This window comes from Neovison vison, chromosome 8, assembly GCF_020171115.1.
Source record: "Neovison vison isolate M4711 chromosome 8, ASM_NN_V1, whole genome shotgun sequence".
Taxonomy (NCBI): Eukaryota; Metazoa; Chordata; class Mammalia; order Carnivora; family Mustelidae; genus Neogale; species Neogale vison.
The window spans coordinates 20,776,709-20,804,559 of record NC_058098.1 but is presented as its reverse complement, the minus strand read 5'-3'; the positions used below and the strand labels follow the sequence as shown (position 1 = coordinate 20,804,559).

At 51.0% G+C, this 27,851-nt stretch overlaps 1 protein-coding gene across 1 annotated transcript; it reads left to right on the top strand.

Annotated features, from left to right (window-relative positions):
• The first annotated feature begins 562 nt into the window (after positions 1 to 562).
• On the top strand, positions 563 to 26,208 carry BPI (bactericidal permeability increasing protein). Its single transcript, XM_044262318.1, has 15 exons — positions 563 to 771; positions 3,337 to 3,451; positions 4,690 to 4,818; positions 6,201 to 6,362; positions 7,630 to 7,693; positions 9,822 to 9,885; positions 11,210 to 11,301; positions 14,031 to 14,207; positions 15,248 to 15,307; positions 16,709 to 16,876; positions 17,927 to 17,994; positions 20,420 to 20,462; positions 23,356 to 23,419; positions 24,472 to 24,548; positions 25,990 to 26,208. The coding sequence occupies exons 1-15, from the start codon at positions 642 to 644 to the stop codon at positions 26,026 to 26,028; spliced, it is 1,452 nt and encodes a 483-aa protein (XP_044118253.1). The 5' UTR covers positions 563 to 641; the 3' UTR covers positions 26,029 to 26,208.
• Positions 26,209 to 27,851: the final 1,643 nt, after the last annotated feature.

Below are 27,851 nucleotides of genomic sequence, written 5' to 3'. Positions count from 1 at the left end.
TTGCTATGTGAGTAGATTAAGAGGACACTGAATGACAGCTGTGGGAGGTGACGGACGTGTTAATTAGCTTGGTTGTGGCAATCATCACGTTGTATACTGTAAATGTATACCATTTTATGTGTCCATTATACCTCAGTAGTGTGGGGGTAAAAAGAAAAATATAATGAATCCTGATGTATGCATGACCCTTAGGCGGAGGGATTTAGGTGAGGGCTCAGAGAGGGGCACGGGGATGCTTAGCGAGTGGAAGGATGCCCAGAACCAGAATTCTCATTCTATTATACACACACATATCACACACACATACACACACCACACAAACCACACAAACTCCCCCACACCACCATTATCACCGCCATACACACACATCCCACACATGGCCCCCCCATATACACTACACACACACACACACACACACACCACCACCACCACCACCCCCACCTCCCAGGCTCCTCTTCTGGCAGCCTCTGGGGCTGTGGCCCCAACCATGGCAGGCAGCAGTCCTCCCCCTTCCCACCCCCAAAGAGTTTCCTTCCTCCTTTCTACATCCAACTGGCTTGCGTTTCCCCAGCCAGCTCCTTTATAGATCCCTGGCTCCCCTCCAAGGCCTCCAGGCTTTGGCAGCTGCGGAGGACGAAGACATGGCCAGAGAGCCTGACAGCGCGCTGAGGTGGGCAGGCTTGCTGGTGTTGACCACCCTGAGCACAGCTGTGATCGCGACCACCAACCCTGGCGTCGTGGCCAGGATCACCCAGAAAGGCCTGGACTACGGTAATCAGATGCCTTCCTTTCCTCCTCTTCTGCCCCTAAGGAGCACTTACTGAGCACCTGCTGTGTGCAGCCCTTTAAATCCAGTGGGTGGACTGCTCACTGCTCCTCAACCTTCTTAGCACCCCCCACCCCCCAACGTAGATGAAGAAACTGAGACCAGGGGAGTTGTCCAGGATCACAGAGCTGCAAAGTGGCAGTACTGGGGTTGGAATGCTGGTCTGGAGGACTCCAAGTCCAGTGCTCAGGCCCCCAAGGGTTCTCGCAGTCCCTTCCCTCTCTCCACCCAGCTGCCAACACAGGCTTCTAGGCCCTTCTCTTCCCTTCAGATCTGGTTCTCCATCCTGTCATTTGCCTTGAGATCTCTGGCTCGGTCTCCAGCGTGGGCAGAGCCCAGGCAGAACCTGTGAGGAGGCTGAGTGATGGGGAGGGGGAGAAAGAGGAGGGCCTTCCTCAAGGTCTCCCCCAGGGCAGGAGCTTGGCACAGCCATACTGTGCATGTGACCCATCTGGATCCCCCAGAGAGGTTCCCTCCAGGCTACTCTGGGCCTGGGACAGCCCCGTGCTAACCTGCTTAGATCTGTGCCAGGCACTTTACACACCCAATCTCCTTTCATCTTTATGTCGGCCCTGGATGGGACATCATGTTACTGGCAACAATTCACAGACGAGCAAACTGAAACTTGGAGGAGGGACTGGAAGTGGGTGGTCTGGAGCGGGCCTCCAGTCTTAGCTCACGTCCCCGCGTGGGGCTGCTTGATGTCGTCTCTAGTGGCGGAGAGACGGACCGTGGGCTGGTGTGGGTGAGCCAGCCACAGAGGAATCAGACCAAGGAGAAAGCAGAGCCTCGTCAGCTGGGGTCCCACTGAGGGATGCAGGATGGGGTTCTGGAGGGACCTGATGGGATGCCTCTGAATCTCAGGGGTGCAGACAGAAGGCTCCATGTGAGCTCGGAGATAAGACAATGGGTAGTCTGAAGCTTCCGGGGAGCAGAGGCCTTGGCTCAGCCTTTAAACCGGGCAGTGTTGTTTTCCGTCACGAGAGCCTCAATCATCCCCATGTGGCTGCCAGAGTGGGTTTCCTGAAACGCAGCACATTTGCTCATGTCCGTCCTCAGAAGATAGTCTGACCCTTTGGCATGGCATTTGAGACCTTTTAAGACCTGGCCCCAGCCGACCCACGTTGGTCCTTGCCATCCCACATTTTCCTTCCTCTCTCGTCCGTGACTATGTCTACACTGCCTGCTTTTGAATCCCCAGGAGAACTGTCCCAGTGCCTTGGTTCCAGGACCACAAGACCTGGATTCAAATCCTGACCCATTCCTTATCAGCTGAATGGGAAGTGTGGCCACTCCCGCAAAATCCAGCTGCCTCCTCTGTGAATTGGGGGTGGTAAGGGGACCTACCTGCTGGGATTATTCAGATTCAATCCCTTCGTACAGGTACAGAGCCCAGGACAGTGCCCAGCACACATAAATGGTGATGCCAGAAAACACAACGCCTGGGTTCCCTCTTCTTACTACTTCCTCTTTCTCAAGTAACGTGCTTGCCTTCCAGCTGGTTCTTGGATGGTGCTAACTACTTAATGACTGATGGCGGGGTTCCTGACATTGGCATTCACTCGTTCATTTATTCATTCCACAAATAGGGGGACTTCCTAATAGTAAGTGCTGATTAATGTGGTAAATGCAGGGGTCACTTTTGTAAATCAAACAGACAGAACTACAAGGCCTGGAGGTCTTGTCTCTGGTAGCGGGAGAGAGAGCACCCCCAAAGTCACTTGAGGAGATGTATAGTCCCCAACAGTAAAGAGGGCTCCTAAGGAAATGCACCATGAGAATGACGACAGGAGGATTGCTCCCATCTGCTGGCTCAGAGGAAGTTCCTGGGGGGAGCGATGGTCCAGCTGAGTAGAAACTGACCAGGTGAAGGGGGAGGGAAAGGTCTCCCAGGCCATAGGAATGGCACAAGCAAGGGTTCGAGTCCCGGCAGGGTTGCAAAAAAACAAAAAAGGAATGACGCAAGCCAAGTTCCTACAGAGAGAGGCCAAAAATCAGGGAGACGGGGTCCCTGTGAGGGCATAGAACCGAAGGTGGCTCAGAGTCAGTGTTCCAGAAAGACTGCTAGGACCCATGACTGGGTGTTTGAGGCAGTATTTTAGACCATGGATTGGCCAACGACAGCCCTCAGGCCAACTCTGGCCCACCCTGTGTTTTGGTATGGCCCTGGAACTAAGAATGGCATTTACTTTTTACATTTTTAAATGGTTGGGGAGAAAAAAACACACACAAGAATAATATGTCACAACATGTGAAAACTATATGAAATTCAAATTTCAGTGTCCATCAGTAAAGTTTCATTGGAACAGAGCCACACCCATTCATGTACCGATTGTCTCTGGTTGCTTTCCTGCGATCACAGCAGAGCCGGGTGCGTATGACAGAGACAGTAGGAGCCACAAAGGCAAAGATATTTGCCATCTGAACCTTCTCAGAAAACCCTCGCTGACCCCCAGTATGGACAGGGACAGGTGGAGCCTCTGACCATCACCCCTGTTCTCACCCCTCAGCCTGCCAGCAAGGAGTGGCCGTGCTGCAGAAGGAGCTGGAGAAGATCAAGATACCCGAGTTCTCAGGAAGCTTCAAGGTCAAGCATCTAGGGAAAGGGCATTATAGATTCTACAGGTGAGACCCATGGAGCTCAATCCTTAGTGTACAGAACTTGTAGTGTCCTGGGGTCAAGACCTAGAATCACAGAGCCCCAGATTCCTAAACTCAGAGAGGTTAGGATCTACAAAGTAGGGTTGACACCACCCCGAAGGGATATAATCCCCCGAGCTGAGTGTGGAGGAGGCCACAGAAGGTATTTACCATGACTCCCAAGGCTGGGGGAATGTGTCATGAACGCCCAAACAAGTAGGATTTTGGGAGATGGATAAGGGTTCAAGGACAGGAAGCCTACTCTAAAATGGCCCAGGCCAGAGTTTATTGACTCACATGTATGAGAAGTCTCTGGAATAGTCTGGCCTTGGGTTCAGCTTGAGAAAAGCCCAAATGTCACTGGACCTTGTCTTTGCCTTGCCACTTTCCAACATTGCTTCCCTTGGGGAGGTCTAATCCCAGATAGGGTGTCCCCTCAAAGATGCAAGATGTCCACCAGCTCTGAGAATCCTGTGGAGACAGACACTTTTCCCTCGCAACCCAAGCACAAAGCCTAAATTCCCTGTGATGGTCCCATCTTCAGTTATGCACACGACCCTAAACCAATCCCTGTGGCCAGGGGATAGCTCACACTAACTAGCTTGTGCCCGAGGTCAAAGCTCCACCCCCACGAAAGCAGAGGTGAGGTCAACTTTCTTTGGAGAGACATAGACTAGGTGTTGGGGCGGGGGTTCCCCCAAAGTAAAAAGGCAGTTCTATTACCACGAGAAGGGGGGATGGGTCCTGGGCAGAAAATGTCCTCTACAGTATTTTATACACCTATTCATTCAACAACTATTTTTGAGGACCTACTATGTGTGTGCCACAACAGGCTTTGCTAGAATAGTGAACCGAGAGAGACACATTCTAGCCTTTTACAGAACTTGCAGCCCATTGAGATTACCTGTATCATCCTCATGGATTGTCACACTTCCTGCAAGATGGAGATTATTGTGCCCATGTTATAGATGAGAAAACCGAGGCTCAGGATGATGACGTGACATGCCCAGAGTCACACAATAGTACACTGGAGAACAGGATTCTAATGCAGATTTGTCTGACTTTAAAGCCTAGCTACTCTGCCCAAGGCTGCTCCTGTAGCTTCTAGGTTCTCCTGGAATGGATGGGGTACAGGAGCCTGGGAAGGGGTGAGTCTGCACTAACCATTAACTGAGTCCTTGTGTGGGCCCCCAGGAGGCTAATGGAGTGTTTCTTCTTCACAGCATGGTTATTCGTGGATTCCAGCTTCCTAGTTCACACATAAAACTAGTGCCCGAAAAGGGCCTTGATCTCTCCATCAGTAATGCCAATATCAAGATCAGTGGAAAATGGAAGGCACGAAAGAAATTCATGTGAGTTTCCAAGCTTGGGGTTTATTGAGTGTGTGTGGGATCTCTTGGTGACATTTGGAAGGGATGAGAGCCAGGATCATGGGAATGCCCGATTTTTGCCTTACCCACCACCTCTTGTCCCCAGAGGGTTCCTGGGGGCATTTTTCACCTGTGAAGTTTTAACATAGCCTTGATTAATAGCTGAGCATTTGCCCATATCACAATGTGAGAGAGTCTCAAGAATTGGTACATGTGGCTTAGGATGGAAGGCTAAGTGGGACCTTTCATTTGCCCCTTTATCAGTTGGCTATTGTGTAATGAAGCACCCCAAACTCAGCCTCATATCATCACTACGTATCTATGTGTCTGCTGGGGTTCTGCTGATCTGGGTTGGGCTCAGCTGAGGCAGCCCTGCTCTTTGTATATCTCTTCCTCCTCGTCCTTAGACCAGTGGGCCACTCAGAGCAGATCCTTGGCGATGGCAGACACGCAAACAGGATAACTGGAAACACACAGGTTCCCTTAAGGCTTAGACTCGGAAGTGGACTATGGTCAGTTTTATTCATACGCCATTGGCCAAAGTAATTCACGTGATCAAGCCCAAAGTCAAGAGCCTGGAAATGCACACAGGTGCCCCCAAGATAGGCAAAGGGGTGAAACATTGAGGCAAATCGTCCAAACTACAATTCCAAAGCTACATACTGGGTTCACTGCATAGTGAGCCTGCCCTCTGATGGTTGTGTCTCAGAATGATCGATCACTTCAGAGACTTCCTGGTGGGGAGTGGAGGGAGGAGAAGGCACTCTGGGGAGGCGGCTAGAATCTGCCCTCCCATACAAGGACTGCCAGGTCTGTCCCTTCCCCACAGTAAGAATCCCTTGGTTCTTCACATGGGCTTTTTTGCATCTACCATTTCACTCACTGATGGCAAAATAAATAAATAACAGAACTTCATCATATTGAAAGAGGGTTGACAAAATACATTTAGGTCCACTGTCTTACCCAAACTCGTTTCATCCCTGAAGGAGGAGTTATTAACCCCATTGCATGAATAAGAGCATTAATTAAAGTCTCTGACAGCCCCACCCCCAAGCTCCCAGTGTTTTAGGGGCAAGGCTAATGTTCCGCTGTTGGCCAAGGGTCTAGGGAAGCAACTGGACCTCAGAGCAGTTAAGACACCCAAAGCCACTGGCAAGGACAGAGGCAGTGGGTAAGAACAGCGTTCTGCTGGGCAAACATGGACCCACACTTCCCTGAGTGCTGTGTGACCTTGGGCAGGCTGCCTCCCCTTTCTGAACACCATCTCAAATAGCAAAACCTACCTACCAGCCCAGGCTTGCCGTCTGAATGGCAGCGAGGAAGAAAATGCTTGCTCCAATTCTTTCGTTCGTGTTTTCCTTCAGCAAAACCAGCGGCAACTTTGACCTGAGTGTGGAGGGCATCTCCATTTCAGCTGGTCTGCAGCTGGGCTTTGACCCCTCCTCGGGCCTCCCCACTGCCACCTGTTCCAGCTGCAGCAACCAGATCAACGCTGTCCATGTGCACATCTCAGGCAGCAAGCTGGGGTATGATCTTCTGGGATGGTGGGTGGGAGGCGGGACCTCTGGAAGCACCGTCCTAATCATCTGTGTATTCCAAAACCATACCAAGTGTCCCCTCCTTGCCAGGTCTCTTGCAGGGGCCCAGATGTAGGGGAGGATGGGGTCCGCAGACAGAGCAGACCCCCTTCCTGCCTCAAGGAGTCACTTGTTCATCCAACCTTCATTCAACAGGTTTACTGAGCACATATGACACTCCCTGGCTCTGGGCTACCTACTTGACGTGCATTAAACTATACAGTCCTCACCACCAATCCGTAGGCATTTATGCATCCTCTCCACAAATGTCATCTAAGCATCTTCTGTGCACCAGGCTCATGCCCAAGAAATAGTAATGGCCAATTAAAATTCAGCAGTAGCTAACATCAGTGGCATGTGGTCACTGTGTGCCAAGCATTCCTTTAAGCTTGTGAATCGTCTCAACCAATCCACACAAAGAAGTTAGTTTATTATTACCCCTGTTTTTGGAGGAGAAAACCAAGGTGGAGAGAGAATAGGAAATATCCTGAATTTTCCAACCTAGTGAGGGTTGAAAAGGGATTCAGCTCAGAACTATCTGACTGCAGACTCTTAGTCACAGTCCCTGTTCTCTTGAAGCTTCTTGTCCAGTGGGGAATATGAACATTAATCAAATCAATGCGCTAGGCAATGGTTCACAATGAATTACAAAAGGATAGAAGAAATAAGAAAAAGAGGTACAAAGTGCTACCAACACATAGAGCAGGAGAATCTGACCTAATCTGGAAGCTGGCTGGTTCTTCCTTGATGAAATGACATTTGAATTGAAATGAAAAGAAGATGTAGGAGTTAATTAGGTGGATATTGCAGGCAGGGGGTGTTTTAAATAGGAGGAACAGCATGTGCAAAGGCCCTGTGGTGGGAGGCAGCACAGAACACAAGGGGATACAGCAAAACAGTACGGTTGGAGTGCCAAGATGGAGAGCAATAGTGAGGAAAGAGGCTGAGACCTGGATTGGGGGTGGGGCAGCTATGCACCAGTTGAGGAAATAAACTCATTAACGAGTCACTGCACCCAGAGGGCCAAGTATCTAATGGGTGTGTGTGTGTGTGTGTATGTGTGTGTGTGTGTGTGCGTGTGCAATTAAAGTCCAGGAACAAGGGTGCCTAGGCTATCTGGAAGAGGGAGGAAGGCTTTCCACCTGAGGCAGGGTCCCGAATGCAGCCCAGGGACACCTGGGAAGCCTCATGCTTGTCCTCACATGTCAATCTCCAGGTGGCTGATCCAACTCTTCCACAAAAAAATTGAGTCTTCCATCCGAAAGACCATGGAAAGCAAGGTAAGATGGGCTGAGAGAGGGTGGGGCCCTCAGTGTACGCAGCACTGGATTCTTCTGCTCTCACCTCAGAGGACCGGAAGTGGTCCTCACGGCTCTTTGAAATCATGGGTCTAACTAGAAATCAGGCATGAGGAGTCCAGCAAGAGCCAAGAAAAGGTCCCAGCATACAGCCACAACGCACCTGCCCCGCTCCCGCTGGACCACCCCCACTCTTCCTTCCACATTCCTCCCTTCAGGCGAACTACCTTCTCTTTCCTCCCCTGCCCTGGATGCCCTTCTCAAAGCCCTCTGGCCAGCTCCCCAGTCCCTGCTGCACCCCAAACCCCCTTCTGGAAGGGAATTGATGTTCCATTGAGGAAGCTGCTAGGCTAGAGTGCCAGCAAACTGTTCCCTAAGGCTGGAACTGGTACCATCCATATTCCCAATCCTGCTTTCACCCTGAATCCACCCAGACCAGATTCTTCAGCTCAGACATGGGGCCATTCCTTGGACTGGTTTTCCACGAATGAACCATTAGCTCCCAGGAATGCCCTAGTCTGTCTCATGGGCCAACTAAGCCAAAGGCAATAGGGAGCCATTGAAGATTTGAGTCAAGGGGGTGACCTGGCCAGATCTGTGTTTTAGAGGAATTTCTGTGACTGCCATGAGAATGACTGGAGGAACCAGAAGATGGGGCAAGGTGTGTCAGGGAGACTGAGGAAGCTATATGGTCATCTGGAAGGGAGTCACTGGTTCCCAGGCAAAGGCACTGACCATGGGGGTAGGGAGACATCAGTCAAACCAGATCATCTGTCTGAAGGCATTCTATCAAAGTCTTAAGACAAACAACAACAACAACAACAAAAAACAGTGCATGGTTGTCACAATGCATATTAACATAGTAGATCATAGAATGGGTTTTAGAGTCAGAATCTCTGAGTTTTAGTCCTGGCCCCAGAGCCTAACTAGCTTTGTAACTTTGAGCAAATATCAGAACCTCAGTTTCACTATCTACAAAATGGGGACACGAATACCTCCGGCACCAAGGTGCTGGAAGAATTATTGAGGGCTCACCCCCTAGCCTGGCTAACCCATGGCTCAACTGTCTTGTAATTAAGTAATAGTAAGAGGGGAAAGTTAGCATTTAACACTGGAGCTATTAAAACAGAGTATTTCTTGGTGACACCATAAGAGTGGCCCCTTAAAAGCAGCCAAGCTAAGAAGTAAGAATGTGCTGCTGTCAGAGAGCGGTGGTGATGGGGAGAAGGAACAAGAGGGTACTACAGACACTGGGTGGGCTTGGCATGATGCCTAGAACTCTACAAGGATCCTAGCACTTAACCCACACAAATTCCTTATGATGGAGGAGGGGTGTCGTGATTTTCCCCATTTTACAGATAAGTAAACTGAGGCACGGAGAGGGAAGTGAGAGTGCTGGGGCTCAAACCCAGGCCATGCCAACTCAGAGGTGAAGCTCTTAATCATAACAAGATCTTTTAGGAGAGAGTACTGGCTTGAGTGACTGGATACATGGAGGGATGGATGGATGGAGGGTTGGAGGGATAGATAAAGGAGGTGCCAAGGTGTCCATGATAGTAGCAAGGGCTGGAAATGAAGAGGTATGAGCTCGGCAGTTGGCTCCCCAGGAATGCAGAGTGAATACTAGGTATCTGAGGGATGCTCAGTGGTCTGTGGGGGAGTAGTGGGGAGGGCAGGTAGGATGGGGCACAGAGGGGCAGCAGCAGGAAGCCCGGCTCTGGGATGTGGTGTGATTTGCTGTGGTTTGGAGCCATCTGGTGGCCCTCCTGAGTGAGCAGCCTTGGAGGGCAGTAGCCTAGGTGTTCAGCCAGGCTCCAGCTCCTGGATGTGCTGCCCTCCATCCCCCACCCCTGGGCCATGTGTCAGAGGCACAGGCTCCTAGAGGATGATATTCCTGGGGCATGCAGAGTCACAAGTCTGGTGTGATAGAAACACGCTTCGGGAAACCACTGTTCCTCCTACATTTCTGGTCCTCCCTCCTACCATCCCTCCCTCCCTCCCTCCTTCAAAGAAACATTCAAGGGAAAGAAAACATGTCAGATTCCTTATTCACAAAGGACAGTCTCCACTATGGGCAACCCTGTCTGATCACTTCTTTGGTTCTCTCCAGATCTGCCAGGTGGTGACCAGTTCTGTGTCCTCCAAGCTGCAGTCCTATTTAAAGACCCTGCGAGGTGAGGTCAAGGGATACAAGGGGAAGGGGACAGGGAAATAGTACCGTGTGCTGGAGCCAGCAAGTTTCTCTGACTGGCTGAGGCCAGGGGAAGGAGTGGGTAGAACAGATTATTTGCAAATGGAAGTCGGCATCAGACGCCCAGTGGGCCCGGCCCTGGTGGCAAGTGCGAGAGCAGCCCATACCCCGTCATTCCCCTACCCGTGCAGGGGCCGAGCCACCAAATACTCCCAGCTCTGAGACTGGACACACATAGCTGGCCTGAGATCTGAGGCTGATCATTTCGCCTCTCTGGGCCTCAGTTTTCATAGTTTTAAAATGGGGGCAATTCTCTCTATCCCTAAGTACGTGGTAAACTGTGACAAGCTGCTGTCCGTGATGGGAAGACTCCCCTGACCAGCCCTTGCCATGAGACATGCACCCCGCAGAACTGTCTCCTCCTGGCTTCCCCACACCCCCGTGGAGGTTGGTGCATTCTCCCCATTTTACCACGGTGGAAACTGAGGCTCAGAAAGGAGCCGTGGCTTGCCCAAGGTCACAGAGCCAGAAAGAAGCAGATACAGGATCCAAATTCAGGTTTTCTTCCTCCTGAGCCTGGGCCCCAAACTGCTACCTGGGATCCCTCCCTGCGGAGGAGGCTCGGCGGCATGGTGTGAGCATGTTTAAGGTGCCTCCATCCCCAGACATCTCCCCAGCCCCCCCAGGGATTTGCAGTGTCCACGGTTTGGCTTCAGCAGACAGGAAAATGATGTGGGTTGGGGTCCCAGGTCCATCAGTCACCTGCTGTGCCGTCTTGGACAAGTTACCTTTCTGAGCCTCATTTCATCCTCTCTAACTCGGGAAGGGGGAGCTTAAGGAGGGACCGGTATTTACTGAATTATCATTGATGACCGCTGAGAAACACAGAAACCATTCGGACCTGAGCCAGCCTGGGCTCTGCCTGGGTTATTATCACTGCTCGTAATCGTCCCTTCCGCTTCAGATCCCCTACCACGTACAGGACATCTGTGAGGTCACTAGCATTATTTTGTTCTACAAATGACAAAAAGTGGCGTAGAGACATGAAAGGACTTGTCCAAAGTCACAGAGAGTTCAAATCAAGCCCTCTGCTCCTCAGGGCTGTTGGAAGAAGGGATGGAGACGATGTCTGTTTATGTGGAGTATGGGCTCATTTCCCTCCCTCAGGGAGGGCTCCCTGGAGGAGGAGGGAATGGAACCCTCACTGCAGTTCTTGATTCAACTTTGGGTGATGCCGACACTGTATCTCAGGCCCTAGAGATGCTGCCATGCAGAGCCAGCTCATGGTCTGTCTTCTTCCTCTCTAGTGACAACCAAAATAGACAAGGTCGCTGGGATCAATTACTCACTGGTGGCCCCTCCGACAACCACAGCTGACAACCTGGATGGGCAGCTAAAGGTGAGACTTACACAGAGGGACCCTCAGGCCTTTGTCTTGGACCTTCCCAGGGCTCCACATCATTCTCATCTCAGCTCTTTCTCCCTGCTCCAGACACACTGGCCTCCCCACTTCTCCTGAACCACCCTATGCATGCTTGCTCCCCAGGGCCTTTGCATTTGCTCCTTCTTCTGCCCAGAAGCTGTCACCCAGATATTCACATAAGCTCTCCCTTCCATCTTTCCAGTCTTTCCTCAAACATCCCTCTCCCTAGAGAGAACTTCCCAGACCACACTCACTGCAATAGTTCCCTCCTTTCCTTCCATATCCTGCTCTGTTTTTCTTAGCATTACTTATTACTAACACCCTCCTCAACACGCACATGTGCATACACACACACACACACACACACACACACACAGTCACATATCAGTATCCCTCTGTGATGAAAGAGGAGGGGCTATGGCTGTTTTGTTCCTGATTGCTGGTGTAGCACCTGGAGATGTGCTTGGTATCCACTAGCTGCTTAGTAAATATTTTGATTGGATGGATGGTTGGATGGACGGAGCTTCATTCAATGCCACTGACCCGCACTCATCATCCTCCAGCCAGACACACTGGCTTTGCACTTCCTCAACACACCAAAGTCATTCCCACCTTAGGGCCTTTGTCCTACCTCTTCCCTCCCCCTGAACTGCCTTCCCTGGCATGCCTCCCCTCCCCTGCACTCCCTTCTTACTTACACAGACTCCAGGTGGGTCTGTGCTTGGATATTTCTCCTACAGCTGCCTTCCCTGACTGCCCCAGCTGGAGTAGGTCCCACCTCTGGATTCCCTCTGGATGTTCCTCAGTCAGTCTCTCCACAACTGGTGACTGATTTGTTTGTTACTGTTTACTTTTTTGTTCTAAGACACATTTGATATAAAAAAGAAAATCTAGAAACTACAGAGGAGCAGAGAAATAAATAGGAGACTTGTTTGTTACTGTTTACTTTTTTGTTCTAAGACACATTTGATATAAAAAAGAAAATCTAGAAACTACAGAGGAGCAGAGAAATAAATAGGAAAGAAAGAAGGGAGGAAGGAGAGTGAGAGAGATTACCCAAATATTACAACTCAGAGATACACATTATTGACACACAGATTAGTTCCCTCCAACCCATCTCTACCAAGACATAGGAAATCACACACACACACGCATATGCATAAAAAAATCCCACATATATAGACATAGGGATAAGTACACACATACCTGTATTTATATGAGTTGTGTTATACATACTATCTCACAGCTTTTCAAAACACAAGTGTAACGTGAACACCTTCCCATGAATCGTCCTCCAACAGCCCTTTCACTGGCTCTTGGGTCTTTCCAGTGCACAGCTTGGGATAAGGTTCTGTCCAGTGCCACCTTCTGGGACATTTGGTCTCTGTCCATTTTTTCCACACATGTAACCAGACCTGCCATGAACATTCTTGCATCTGGATCTCTGCCCATCCTTGACTATTTCCTGGAAATGGCACTGCTAGACCGAATAGTATACTTAAAAAAAAAAAAAATCTAAGTGATACAGTGGAATAAAGGATTAAAACAATACATAATTATTCCTAGTGAATGAGAATGTCCTGTTTACTGGCCCCCCAGGGTCCTTCCCAGAGGTAAAGGCGATGAGCCACGGGGGAGTGTTAACCTCCCAAATCCACCTGGTTTTGCTAAGAATCCCTTGGCATGAATGGATACACATCAGGCTTTCACTTATTAATGCGTATCTAAAGATAGGCATTAGAGCTGGCTCCTGGCTGGCACATGGGTCCACTTACTATTTTTAAGAGTGGCACGGTATTCTGTAAGACGAGGGTCGTGGTGCTTCATTTTTAATAATGAGATGATTCAAAGGTACAGAGAACCCACTACCCAGATTTAAGAAATATTGCCTTTTTGTCCTATTTGTCTCTGATTTTTTTTTTAGATGAAATAGTCTAAACATAAATTGCTAAGGCCCCCCGGGGTCCCCTGCACCCCCCAGGGAATCCCACGAATATGATGCCGGTGTGTATCCGTCCTACCTGCGGTTTTTATACTTTTACTATGTATCTGCATGTGTCAATAATTCTTGCTTAGTATGCTTTATATGCCTTTAAATTTTACATAAGTGGTATTCTACCATATGTATCCATCTAAAATTTGCTTTTTTATAACTCAACGTTGTTTTTTTCTGGCTAAATAAGTGATCTGCTCTGGCAGCGCATTTGCCAAATTGCTCTTCAGAAACTTATTAAATATATATTCCCCAGCAGCATAGGAATACTCTTACCCCAAACTGGAGAGTGCCCTAAAAACAGTTTACCTCTCTCTTTAAAACATTGCTAATTTGACAGATGACAACAAACAAACAGAAGTTCCTTGTTCTTTTGGTGTCACTTCTATGCTCATCGGCAAGGGCGGGGCTGAGCCGGCGGAGCCACTGGGCATGTTGCCAAGTGACCTTGGGCAAGTCACCCAACTTCCCTGTGGCTCGGTGTCCTCTCTTGCAAAATGAGCGTCGTTGCACCTGCCTTGCAGGATTGGCAGGAAAAGTCCCTAGAAACAAGCTCCCAGGAGACGCATGACACTCTTGCTGGTTTCTGGTCATGGCTTCCTCCTCTCTGAGTGCGTGATTGGTCTCCGCAACCCATTTTCTCCTGGAATGAAGATGTTAACTTATCATTCCCGAAGGAAACCCAGGCTCACCATGTCTCCTCCGCCCCCAGGGGGAGTTTTTCAGTGTGGCCCACCCCAGCCCCCCTCCCTTCGCCCCGCCGGTGCTGGCCTTTCCAGCTGACCACAACCGCATGGTGTACCTGGGGCTCTCCGACTACTTCTTCAACACAGCGGGATTCGTGTACCAACAGGCAGGGGCCCTACACCTGACCGTCACGGACAACATGGTAAGGCCGGGCTGGAGTAGATGAGGGATGAGCGTGGGGCTCAGAGCGCAGCGGCCGTCTGGGCTTGAACCTGTGTTCACACGGCGGTGGGGATCATAGTCCAGCCTCTGGAGGCAGCCAGACCACAGTTGGAATATCGGCCCCCTCTTTCCTAGCCGGGTGGCCTTAGGCCAGTCATTCAACCTCTCAGAACCTGTTTCCTCGCCTGTAAAGCACCAGTACCAGTATCTCTCGCCCGAGGGTATGAGAGGGTGGAATGAGGTATGAATGTGCCAGAAGCAGTCAGCACGTGCTGAACAGGCAGGAAGTCCTCCACGAGGGGTAAATGTTACAGCCAACACTGCCTAAGTACGTGCCAGAATCCGGTCTCAGTCTCACATCACCGTCATCAACATCATCGGTATCTCTGTCGATATGTTCATGGCTGAGTCCTGCTCTGGGCCTCAGTTTACCTGTCTGTAATATGGGGACATGACCATCCTGTCCAGAGTCCAGGTACAGCCTGGTAACCAACCACGTGGGGTTCCTCCCCCACTGCTCCTGGAAGAGGGGCCGGGCTCCCCTTCTCTGTAGGGGCACCAAAGGGATGCTAAGCGCCGACATGTCCCCTGGAAGTAACCAAGACCACCAGAATGGGAGCTTCTCAGGCTAGCAGAGTCAGCCACCTGCACTTGGACTTGGTAGAGACGAATGCACGAGGAGGAGGGGGACCTTGATGGTTTTATACCATTACAGCTGTGCTCCTGTGGAGGTTTTGGGCACGGGGGTCCTGGATGTGAGCTAATAGAAGCAGGACATCCTACATGATCAGTTTGAAGAGCATACTTTCAGCGCAAAAAAAAAAATAGGGAAGCTGGCAGTGCCTGATTGTATCCTGACTGTTCTGAGCTGATGGCTGCCATGTTGTGGGTCAGCGTTGTCAGGAATGAGCTGTCTGCTGTCTGCTTGTGTGTTCAGTCTCTCACCCCTCATATGGAATCTGCCCCCCAAATCTCTAACATAATCCCCCAAAGTCCTTTTCACTTCTTCCCTTGCCACAGATACCAAAGGGATCCAAATTCCGACTGACAACCACATTTTTTGGAGTCCTCATACCCCAGGTAAGAAAGACGCTGCTCCCCTTTTGTCTGCTCATGAGGCAGCCCAGGAGTGCCAGGGAGGACTGAGTTCTGCTGAGTGGCCCAAGGAGAGCCCCCCCCCACTCCAGATCCAGAGGCAACCCAGCCTGACAGTGGAAACAGCCTTAGGGCCCTTCCCCCATGCAGAGAAGGGTTCCAAGCACCCAGGCGACCAGGCGTGAGGGCAGACGTGGCGGGGGATAGGGGGTGATCCACTCAAAAAATATTTATTGAGTGCTCACCATATGGCCAGGGCTCTGTTCTTGGCATCTAGCAAAGCAGACCATATCCCTGCCCTGCCGGAGGCCCACTCAGGTGAAGAGAGACAATGATCCTCCAGAATGACCCAGAATAATCCAAAAGAAAGTGCACACCATGAGACATGAAGTCAATGAATGGATGAGGTCACTCAGCCTGCTCGGGCTGCCATAACAAAGGGCCACAGACTAGGGGGGCCCCATACCAGGAATGTATTTCTCAGGGGTCTGGAGGCTGAGAAGACCAAGGTCAAGGTACCCACAGATTTGGGTTTGGGTAAGGGCCTCTTCCTGGCTAATAGATGGTTACTTCCTTTCTGTGTCCTCACATGGCCATTCCTTTGAGCTCACATGGAGAGAGAGGGCAAGCACACTCTGCTGTCACCCTATGAAGACATAGATCTATTAGATCAGGGCCCCACCTCTATGAGTTTATTTAATCTTAATTACTTCTTCTGGGCCTCGTCTCTAGCTATAGCTGTACTGGGGAGTAAGAACGTCAGTACAAGTCTGGGAGACACATTCAACCCACAACAGCCTCTCCAGTGGTGTCACTTCCAGAAGATTCTATACAGGGGTACTGGTGTGGGGAGGCATGACTGGTCAGGGAATCAGGAGAATCCTCTGGAAGCTTTATGACCTAACAATCACATTGTTTTTCTGAGACCACGAGTTTACCTGGGGGAGGACTGGAGGCCAGAAGAAATGCGGTTGTCACCAAAGCCGTCCTCAGTTTCCCCCAGGAGGCCACCACTGCTCTGTGAAGAGGTGACACTTGAGCTGACCCCTGAAGGAAGGGAGAGAGCCAGGCTGGGAAACAGTGAGGGGACAAGCATTCTGCCAGAGGAACAGAGAGTGCAAAGGGTTTTTTAGACGGGAACAGAGTGGGTCATATATTTGAGGAACAGGAAGGAGTCCCACACGGCTGGAGCCAGAGAGCAAGAAGTAGAAGGCCGGTGAGAGGAGGCCGCAGGCCCTGAGTCCCAGACAGTGCAGTCTTTAGGATGTAGTCCAGAAGCAACAGGAATACATGGGAGGTGTTCACGCAGGGTCAGGACAAGATGGGATTTAGAAATGGTGGAATAAAACTGTCACTTCGTTTCTTATCCCCACTGGGGGACTGCAGGTGGCCAAGATGTTCCCCAACATGACCATGCAGCTCAACATCAGGGCCCCGTCCCCACCTCACCTCACCGTGCTCCCTACTGGCCTTGTCTTCACCCCTGTCCTGGAGACCCAGGCTTTTGCTGTGCTCCCGAACTCCTCCTTGGCTCCCCTCTTCGTGCTTCAACTGGTAAGCCGTTCCCGGGTGTGGGCAGATGAGGGCACTGCGTCGGGGTTGGGGGACCAGGGTGAATCCTGCCCAGATTCAGATGCTCCGCGGCCTTAGACCAGAGCCCCTTTACTAGCTGCCTCTGGCTTCCGCAGGCGTTCCTGGGTTCAGTTCTGCCCTCCATCACTGGCTTGAAATCCGTACACTCACGCCTGTGGTCACTCAAGTATGCGTTTGTGAATTTGTTCATTCATTCAATTACTCCTTAGGTTGCTCACTTGAAATGTGCTAGACCTGTTCTGGTTCATGCGTGCATTAATTTATTCCATTACGCATTTATTCATTTACTTACCCCTTTGTCTAATATTCATTTGTTTATTTGTTTGTTCACTCATTCATCGCTTACTCATTTATGCATACCTTTGTTTATTCCTTCGTTTGTGGGTGTAATCCTTCGCTGATTCAAGTTTTTGGTCCATTGCTGATTTTCACATTCTTTTTATCTGCTCACTCTGTCACTCTCCGAGTATTTGGTGGCATTGGTGGCACCCACTGCGGCCACGGAGGGGAAGGCCAGACTCTCTCCCCACCAGGGGGCGCTGACGGGCCTCGGGCTGCTCTGCCTTCTCTCAATTTAAGACCTATTTTCCCTACTTAGCCAATTTATATGGTTTCTGAGGGGTCTACCTGGGTCACACAGTGAGCCCAGAAGCTGAGGTGGGGACCTCAGCTTTCCGACTCAGTAAATATTTGATGGATGAATGAATGAATGAACGAATGGCTTGAGAATAGGGCTGGCCTAGACTCCAGCCCTGAGGTCAGTCTCTCTCAGCCCATGTGAATGGCCTGGAGATCTGAAATAGTCCCTAGGGCAGTGGGAGAAAATGGTAATTGGTGCACAGCCCAGGACTCACCAACAAGCACAAAGCAAAGGAAGAGCCCTTCCTCCCTGGGGGCCGTGTGGGCACCTCTGCCACACCTTTGTGAAGCTGACCCTCCCATCTTAGAGACCTCGCCAAGACCCTGGCCCCTGGGTCGGGGGCTTTCACTCTTTGGATTACTGCTTTGCAGAGCACAAACTTTTCCGTGGAGGTCGGCACTACGCCCGACAGGCTTATCGGGAAGCTCAGGCTGAACAGGTAAGTGAGCCCATGGAGATGGGAGGTGGCCACCCACCCCCTTGTGCATGAGCCAGTGATGGCCCTACAACACACCAAGCTCCATGTCATTGCTCTCCCGTTCATCCATCATGTTGTTTTTGTTTTTTGTTTTCCAATTTATTTATTTTCAGAAAAACAGTATTCATTATTTTTTCACCACACCCAGTGCTCCATGCAAGCCGTGCCCTCTATAATACCCACCACCTGGTACCCCAACCTCCCACCCCCCCGCCACTTCAAACCCCTCAGACTGTTTTTCAGAGTCCAGTCTCTCATGGTTCACCTCCCCTTCCAATTTACCCAAATCCCCTACTCCTCTCTAACGCCCCTTGTCCTCCATGCTATTTGTTATGCTCCATCATCCATCATGTTTAAGCCTCAGATGGTGCATGGTGGGCACCAGAGCTCTGTTGATGCTCAGAGATGAAGTGGCCTACCCAAGGTCACACACCGCAGGTGACCAGTCATCATGGTTTGCCTGCGGTCCCCCAGTGTTAGCACAGAAGGTACTGTACCCCGGGGTACCCCTCAGTCCTAAGCAGACTCATGGCTGTGCAGGCCCAATGGGTGCTTCTACCCCGCACTGACCCTCAGCAGGGCTCGGCTGCCCCGGTCGCTGGCCTGCCTTAGCACGTGGGAAACCCACCTCCATTTCTTCATGGCCCATCCGTGAGCCGTGATCAGTTGCTTGGTGCTAGGAGAGCCCCAATGGCAGTGGCTGTGGTTAGGTTTGCCGGCTCTGCGGGGGGGGCTGCCTGTGTGCCAAGCGCTGCCCCCCTCAGCCAACGCCCTATTCATCGAACTTCCGTCACCCCGGCTTCAAAAGAAGCCCGCTGATGTAACAGAAGCAAACAAACCCGATGGTTGTTCTTTGCCAAGAGCATTGTAGTGAGGGTGAAATGAGGAATTCACATGCGTCGAAGTGTGGAGAATGCCAGGAATATACGGGCTCAACAAGGAGGAGTGAGAGGGACGCGCAGAAACAAGACAGATAGCCATAAGGGAGAGAGACCGGGAAAGTCAGAGGCACATGCAGAGATTCTCAGACACAGAGAGACACATAAAAGGAGGGAGGGAAGAGACAGAGAGAAAGAGGGACAGAAAGAGAGAGCAAAAGAGAGACTGACAGATGGAGAGACAGACACAGAAAGGGGAGAGAGAGGGAAGGACACACACAGAGGAGGAGAAAGGAAGAACCTTGCAGAGTCCACACGATGACCCCAACGGTTAGACCTGCTATCTGCCTCTTAATCACGCTCACGCTGTTTAAATTGAGTCTTGACCTACATTCCTGTCCATTTCCGCCTTCTCTGCAGCACAGAGCTGTCCTTCTTAACCTTGAGACTGGCCCCTGAGGTTTACACGCTGCGTATTTCTCCTGGCATCACTCTGACAAGTGTTACTGTTTCGGGTACATGTGGATTTAATTTTCCTTGAACACCCATGAGCCCTCAAGTAGAGGAGTCAGAGAGGATACAGCTGGGTGAGGGTTGAGCAGATGCTCACACATGCCGGCCTGGGCTGTAAGAGTCCACAGGGCAGTAGTCCTGGGGTTCCCACTCTTGATGAAGAAGGGTGAGCTTTCAAGCTTTGTAGAAAATCGGAGACGAGAGCTCAGGCATCAGGAGATCTGTTGAAATTTTGCTTTTCTAATTGTTCATTGTGTGACCTTGGGCAAGTTCTCTGACATCTCTGAGTATCAGTATTCTCATCTGTAAAATGTGAATGATGGCCCTTGCCTCTGGGGGTGTTAGAGGATTTCCATGGGGTGAAGCACACAACACAGTGAGTGATAGGGTACAATAAGTAGCCATTTATTTCCGTTTTTCTTTAGATCTCTGTTAGGATGCCCTAAAGACTATAAGGAGGGGATGGTTCATTGACTCTGGTAATTGATAAGTCTAAAGGTTTCAGGCAAGGGTGGATCCAGGTGCTCAAATTATGTCTTTGGGATTCTGACTCTCTCCATTTCTTGGTTCTACTCTCCTCTAAGCTGACTTCATTTCTCATCAGGCTGTCACCAGTTGGTGACAAAAATGGCCACCAGCAGCTGCCTAGTTTTCCTGGAGAAAAGAGAACACCGCAGCACCAGTATTTTCAAAAGTCCTAGGGCCAACTCCCATTGAACCAGCATAGGTCACAGGTCCATCCTTCCAACAATAACTGTGGTAGGGGAGGGGACTCTGCCCTTTGGCCAGCCTATCCCAGAGCACAGCACTAACAATGTAGGGAATGGGTGATGCCCCGAAAGGAACTGTTAGGGGTTGTGACCAGAGGAAAGGGAATGGATACTGGGTGGGAAACCAGGCAGCATCTACCAGAGGGGGCCCCGTCTCCCCAGCAACTGGACTCTAACACAGGTCAGGCAAATGGTGTTCTCAGCTTTCTGCTCCCCTTCTCACAGGCTGCTCCTAGAACTGAAGCACTCAGACGTCGGCCCCTTCTCGGTGAGTCTGAGGCCCTCAGGGGCTCCCTGTTCCCTGATCTAAAGCTAACTGTCCTGTGGTCTGCTCAGAACTCTCCATCATTTCTGGAGGCTTCCTGTTCATTTGCATATAATTTGCATGTGAAGTAATGGCCAGAGGAGCTTTGTGGGCCCACAGACCTAAGCTAGGGTCCCTGCTCCATGCTTACTAACTGTGGCCCTTGGGCAAGTCATTTCCTCTCTCTGGACCTCACATCTTCCCCAAACTAAGCATACTCCTTTCCACCATCATGAAAAACAAAATGAGGATGGGGTAGCAAGGGATGGAAAGGGATGAAGGTTAGATCATGGAATCAAGGAAAGCCTCTCTGAGGAGGTGATATGCGGGCTGAAAGAGCCAGCAAGGGGAAGATCTGCCTGCAGGCAGAGGGACTGGCAGGAGCAAGGCCGTGTGGTGAGAACAAGTTCAACATGTTCAGGGACTGAGGGGAAGCCAGCGGGGCTGGACCAGTGCGAGCTGGGGGTGGGGGTGTAGGAGGAGATGTGGCTGGAGAGGCAGGCAAGGCTAGCTCATCCTGGGCCTTCTGGCCTAGAGTAGATCGTGGTCAAAGGGCCATGAGAAGCAGGTGAGCTTCTCCACACAGAGGGTGACATGATCTGATTTAGGCTTTTGTAGAAGGTACCCCAGGCTAGGGGAGAGGGAATGGAACTTGGGGGACCAAGAGACCATGTGTATCAGTGAGAGCCCGATGTGGAACTCGATCCCAGAGCCCTGAGATCATGACCTGAGTCGAAGGTATATTTGTCTAGGAAGAGGAGAAAGATGGCGGACGGGAGACATACTTTGGAAGTGGAGTTAGATGGAGCTTGCTGAGGGTGGTGGTATACGTGGTGAGGGTGATGCAGAGGGACTCTTCGATTTTTGGCTTGAACACCTGGGTGAGTGGCAGAGCCAGTGTGGAGGTGGGGAAGGGCAGGTGGGAGGGAGGAGAGCAAGTATTCCACTACCTGGACTCACTGACCATGACTGAGTAGACTCCCCCTGCCTCCCTCCTAAGCCCCCCCGGGACCCTGGAGTTGCCCGAGAAAATAGTAGCTCACTGCTCTTCCCCAGCCACCTCGAATGAGCTTTGTCCCTGTGACTTCCCTTAGAAGCCTCCGTGTGCTGATTCTGTCCACAGGGTCTTACCACCCATGGTCCAAATCTCCTGGGGGGCCTCTTGTTGAACCCCTGGAGAACATTTCCTTCCATCCCTGAAATGTCTCCCAAAGATCCCCACCAAGTAGGTGCCTTGTAAGCCACGAAGCCCAAAGTTGGGTCTTCCCAACATGCCCTCCAAATCGGCTGGAAAGCCAGCCAGCCCTTTTCCATCCGGTAAGACTAGAACAAACAGAAGGACCCAAACGACCTCATTGTATTTTCACGGATTTATTGGTGCCGGGGCTCTGAAGGTGGATTGACTCAGCTGGTAACTAACTTCCGCTTCTGCAGAAAACAAAAAATTAAAGTTCTCAGGTTCATAGAAAGAAGGGCACCCCATTTTAGGAGCCCAGGGATTTCTAGCCTGGGGAAGGGAACTCAATTGTTCCAGGAAAAAAAAAAAAGGACATATTTACAAGTTTTAATGTCACCAAGCAATCATCTTGAGGGTGCTACATTATTTTTGAATTTCTTTTTACTATTGTAAAAGTAAAACATCTGCATTATAGAGGAAACAGAACATACAGATTTGCAAGCCAAAGAGAATAGAAGCCATTCCTGTTTTTGCCACTTAATCACTTGGAGTATACCCTTCCTGACCTTTTTCTCTGCATACTCAATAGGACAGTAGAATTATGTGGTTTCCATAATCTGCTTTTCCTCACTCAAAAATAGAGCATGAATGTCTCTGTGTGAATAATTAAATTCCTACAATATTATTCTTTTTTATAAAGATTATTTATTTATTTATTTGACAGAGAGATCATAAGTAGGCAGAGAGGCAGGCAGAGAGAGAGGAGGAAGCAGGTTCCCTGATGAGCAGAGAGCCCGATGTGGGACTCTATCCCAGGACCCTGAGATCATGACCTGAGTCAAAGGCAGAGGCTTTAACCCACTGAGCCACCCAGGCGCCCCTACAATATTATTCTTAACGGTTGCATCGTATTTCCTAGATCCAAAGCGCCACCATGTCCCCCAGATAATTCCCCAATCGTTAGACATATAGGTTGTTGTTAATTTACTGTTTGGGTTGAATTTATGGCTCTGGTGAGCATCGTTGCATCTAAATTTTTGCCTGCACCCTACATCATTTCCTTAGGGCGAATGCCTTACAGGCATATTTGCTGGCCCACCAGGCACACACATTTTTAAAAATTTATTTAAGAGAGAGACAGAGAAAGAAAGAGAGAGAAGGGCGAGAGGCAGAGGGACAGACTCCTTTCTTAGAGCAGGACCCGATGTGGGACTCGCTGAGGGGCTCGATCCTAGGACCCTGAGATCATGACGCAAGTTGAAGTCAGATGCTTAACCAACTAAGCCCCCCAGGTGCCCCCAGGCACACATATTTTTAAGGCTTTTGCTGAGCATGGGCACATAAAATCTCAGAAAGCCTGAGCCAGTTTGTCCTGTAGCTGAAGTGTCTGAGACCATGCATTTTCTCATACAGAGTTGTTCATGTTTAAATACTCTGTTGACCTTCCTTTCCTCTGACTTGTAACCTACATCTAGAACATGCTTTACATTTGGAAACTTGAGAGCCAAAGAGATCACTTGGGTGACGTGACTGGGCTGCAGAATTTTCCTGTCATCCCCTGTGTCCCTCACTCAGCTGTTTCCCCAGCTTTGAGGTTGCCCTGCGGGGGAGGGAGGCTGGCGGAGAATGCTGGACGACACCGAGGTGCCCTGACGTGGGTCCCATCCTCCTGATTTCCAGGTCACGGAGCTGCAGGCTGTCATGAATTATCTTCTGCCCACGATTGTGATTCCCAAGGTTAATGGTAAGGAGCTTTGGAGAAATGAGTGACTTTTAGTCCTAGAGGAGGCGGATGGAGATCAGTCCTAGAGTCACCTGGTATGTGGCCCAAGTTATGGAGGCTGGAAGATGGTCATCTTAAAGGAACATCAAAGGGCACCTGACCCAGAAAAGGAATGGAGACAAGGGAACGCCCACAGGTTGAGCTTCTGTTATGTGCCCATCTGTTATTCTATCCAGTTTTTAAGACAGCCCCATGAGATGAGGACTGTCCTAGGATGAAAGGGGAGATTCGAGAAGTCAGGTGCCTAACTATTGCAGGTCACAGAGAAGGTGAGATATGAAGCTGGGACTTGGACCCGGCTCTGAAGCCAGAGCCCTCTGCCTTTCTAATGCCTCGGAGCAAAGCGGCAGGGAAGAAGGATAACCCCAGCTTGGCTCTTGGCTTCAGTTCCCCCCCACCCCCCCCGCGGATGGAAGCTTCACCTTCGAAGAGCCAGGGGCAAGAGTGCAGAGAGATCCGCAGACCGCGGGACCAGAAGAATAGTTAGAAATTATAAATCAAGACCACAAACTCCTCTTCCTACCTTGACAAATGTAGCTTCGTAATGACCTGGGGAGAATAGTGTTGAGTTTGGAATTCTCCAGAGTCCCACGTCAGAGTATGGCAGTACGGCGGGAAGCGGGCCCCTGGCTACTGCCCACCTCTGGTTTCATCCTGAACATTAAGGGTCTTCATGTGCCCACCAGTAGCTACCCCCAATCACATGCCTCGGGCTGTCTACTGCTGGCCATGGGCACCAGCACTGCCGTCACTCCCAGGAGGGGCGTTTTGGGGAAAAGGCTTGCACGGGTCCTGAATGTGGGCTTGGGGCTGATGGAGTGGAGTGGCCAGGCTCCCAGGTCCTCGGAGCGTGGTGAAGAAAGACAGTCTCCGGGACAGCCTACTCCTCAAGCCTGCAGGTACCTGCCGGCCCTACCCAGAGCCAGGCACACAGGTTCAGGGAGGCTGTCTCAGCTCTCTGGGGCTGGTCTCCGCCTTCCCTCCCCTTGTGCTGACTTCACTCTCCATTGCAGAGCGGCTGCAGGAAGGCTTCCCTCTCCCACTGCCCGCCGACGTCCAGCTCTCCAACCTGGTGCTTCAAACCCACCAGGTAGGTCCAAAGGTCCCTCGTCACCCAATGTCCCTCCACAACAGCGACCTGTTGCCAAAAATCCCCATATTGAGCACCCTCTGCCCTACCAGCACCCTAAGAAGTGGGTGGCTCTTGATGAACAGGGAAGAAAGAGTCAGGCTCGGAAAAGCCACACAGTTCTCAGGGAAGTCCAAATTGACAGCCACGTCCCTGCTTTGAACCAGTGGCTGTGAAGCATTCCCACACCCCACTCGGTAAAAGACGGAACCCCCCCACTGGTGGCCACAGATCCTCTTTTATAAGCATTTACATCTTCGACAAATGTGTGTGGCATGCCTCCCAAGGCCCAGGGAGTAAAAAGGGAGGCACTAAGTGGAGACTTATGTCCCAGAATGGATGACCTTCTCTTGCCTGTCCCCCAGCCAGACTCAAAACAGCCTCTGAGACTGGTTAGGAATGTCTTCTCCTAGCTTGGAAGGTTCCCTTTCCTGGTTTCCCCGACCCCTCTCCCTGGTCAACACAGTCCTGTTTACTGGTTTTTCCTCCCCCTTCCGCCCCCTCCTTCCCTTTCCTTCTCCCTCCGTGCAGGAGTCCTCCAGGATTCCTGCCCAGGCCTCTGTCCTCCACACTGTCAGCTTTCCCTGCTGGCTTTCATCCCTGCTGGCTTGGTGCCACCTAGAGACCCAGCCAAACTTCCAGTTTTTTCTCTGAGGCCCTTTAAGTAACTGGGCCACGAGGCTGCCAGCCACTATTGTCTTCCTTACCCTGCTCAGCAGCGCTCCTGCTAACCTTGTGGCCCTGGTAGGAAGCGGCCACATCACCCGGATTCCCTGCTCTCCCTCAGCCCCAATATCCAGTCAGCCAGCCCCCAGCCCTCAGCCCCCAATTCTTCAGACCAGGTTATTCCCCGGGGCTGAGACCGTAGACTAGCCGAGACAGCACACACACACACACACACACACACACACACAGCCCCGGGGTACCCCACATTTTACCAAGTTCGTCCTTAACCAAAAAAAATGACCCCATGGCACAATGTAATTTCTTCATTTCTGAAAGTTCTCAGTGAGGGGCAGGAAGGAGTAAAGCAAAGTGGTTTTGCAGCCTTGATGGGAACAAGGGTCCCTTGAACTGCCGTGAAGCAGGGATGACAAATGAAGGCCCAGCCTGTGGCCCGCGGCCCTCCACGTCCATCTGGGAGGGGAACAGGTGCCAGGCCGGCTGCAGTCGGCTTCACAGTGCCAGCAGCCACTGACATGAAGACCCCAGTGGCGACACCCCCGAGAGCCCCCCCTCTCACTCCTGTCTCTGTGTCCACAGACAGGGCCCACTCGGCTCCCCTTCCCAGGGTGGGGGTGGGGCAGCTGCTCCCCAAGTTTCCTTCAAAAACCTCAGCAGCCCCCTGCTCAGAGACCAGGGTGCACTCCCCACGGATGATGGCTCCCTCTTCTCTCCCTAGAATTTCCTGCTCTTTGGTGCAGATGTTCACTACGGGTGAAGTCCTCCCGGGGCTGGAAGCCGTCAGCCCCGCCAGGAGGGGCGGCCTGGTTGGCATCTACTCCTGACGTGCCTGTGAGGATACAGGCTGCCTTTCCCCAGCCCTTGAACCACAGTCCCTTGCAAATTTCTCTGAACTCAGATTCGGAAATGATCTAAATACAGAAACTCTGTTCCTTGAGAAAGTGTGGAGTGTGTACTTTCGGGGTCATGCCTTTCCCGCAAGGGCTAAGTGTGCACATAGATTTCCTCCAAGAATCGCTTTCCAGTTGTTACCACGCTATTTTTCAACATGCTTCATACCCACCCCCCAGCAAAAAAAAAAAAAAAAGCTTCTTTTTCTGTGCGGTTCTGTGGGATGGTATTATTCCTTGGGTTTTGTTCATTCTTTGTTTCATTGGCTGGACCCAGCCTGCCCTGCAGCGTGAGCTCAGCGCAGGTAAAATCACCTCTCTCCAGCCCTCTACTGACTCTCTTGAGCCCTCACACGCCCTTCTTAGCAGAAAGTCTCATGTCCCTTTCTTTCTCTCTCTCTCTCTCTTTTTTTTTTTTTTACATTTATTTATTTATTTATTTATTTATTTGCGAAAGAGAGAGCAAGGGGAGGGGCAGAAGGGGAGGAAGAGAGAAACCCAAGCCAACTCCCCACTGAGCAGGAAACCCTCTGTGGGGCTGATCTCAGGATGCTGGGATCAGACCTGAGCTGAAGCCAAGAGCCCTCAACCAACTGCACCACCCAGGCGACCCTTGTTGTCCCTTTTTGGAGACACCCCTTACTCCACACTTCCAAGAGTGTCTGGGGTTTAGTTAGTCCAAAGGGAGCAAGTCTTGCTTCAGGCCGAGAGGGTCTCCGGGTTGGGGTGGGGGGGAAATCCATCCACTAGGCTGCCATTCCTGCCACTGACACACTGTGTCGCTGTCGAGCAGTTTAGGCTGCCCAGCCTTTTGTCTTCCTGTGCGGTCCTCAAAATCGGACGCCTGTTGCTCTTGTCGCCACCACGCGGTGTCGCTGTTGAACGGCTACCCTGCGAGGCCTGTCTCCCTGACCCATGTTTGGGTTCCGCAATGTGGCTCCCTTTTTCCAAGCTCTCCTGTCCAGCCGTGGAGCCCAAAGCAGAACATTGGGCCAGGGGACAGAGACCATTAGAGGTTTTAGCCAGTCACATCCTCAGCTGCAATTAGTTCTTCCCCATGACTCTCTAGGCTGGCATGGAAGCCACACAACCAGCCCAGACTGTCCTTAGGCCCTTGGTGAGTTTCCTTGGGGGCTCTGGGCCATTTCCCATAGTGGCACACCAGCTGTGGCCATCTCGGGCCATTAGCCAGGTCTTCCTAGCATTGACTGAGCAGACCTGGAAGGCTCTTTCACTGTTGACGTTTGGTCCGAGAACAGAATGATGAGGAATTTGAAGCAGGCAGTGGGGTGTGGGGTGACATGGCCAGATTTGGTTTTAAACATGTTTTGTGACTCCTGAAGGCACTGGAGGGGTAAGAGTGGAGGGGGATGGACACAAATTAGGAGTCTGCTGTCATTCAGACTTCATCCAGCGTGCTTAGTAAAAATGGAGGAGCATTTGTAGTGAGGAGAAGCAGATAAAAGACGTTCAAAAATTTGTGTTTTTATGGAAAAATGTGTATGTGCTGCTGACATCATTGATTCTCTGTTAAATAGAAGTAGGGATTCTGGGGCATCCATCAGGCCCAGCACAACAATGATTTCATTATATCTTCACGGCACTCTCCATCCTCCAAGGTGGGGGTCACTCATACCTTTTAGATGGAATCACTCTCCCTAGACCACAGAGCAGGCCCGTAGCAGAGCTG

Coding starts and splice junctions, on each gene's coding strand:
- BPI (XM_044262318.1), top strand. CDS start 642: ATGGCCAGAGAGCCTGACAGCGCGCTGAGGTGGGCAGGCTTGCTGGTG. Junction 6,363..7,629: donor ATCTCAGGCAGCAAGCTGGG/GTATGATCTTCT, acceptor GTCAATCTCCAG/GTGGCTGATCCAACTCTTCC. Junction 17,995..20,419: donor GGGAAGCTCAGGCTGAACAG/GTAAGTGAGCCC, acceptor CCCTTCTCACAG/GCTGCTCCTAGAACTGAAGC.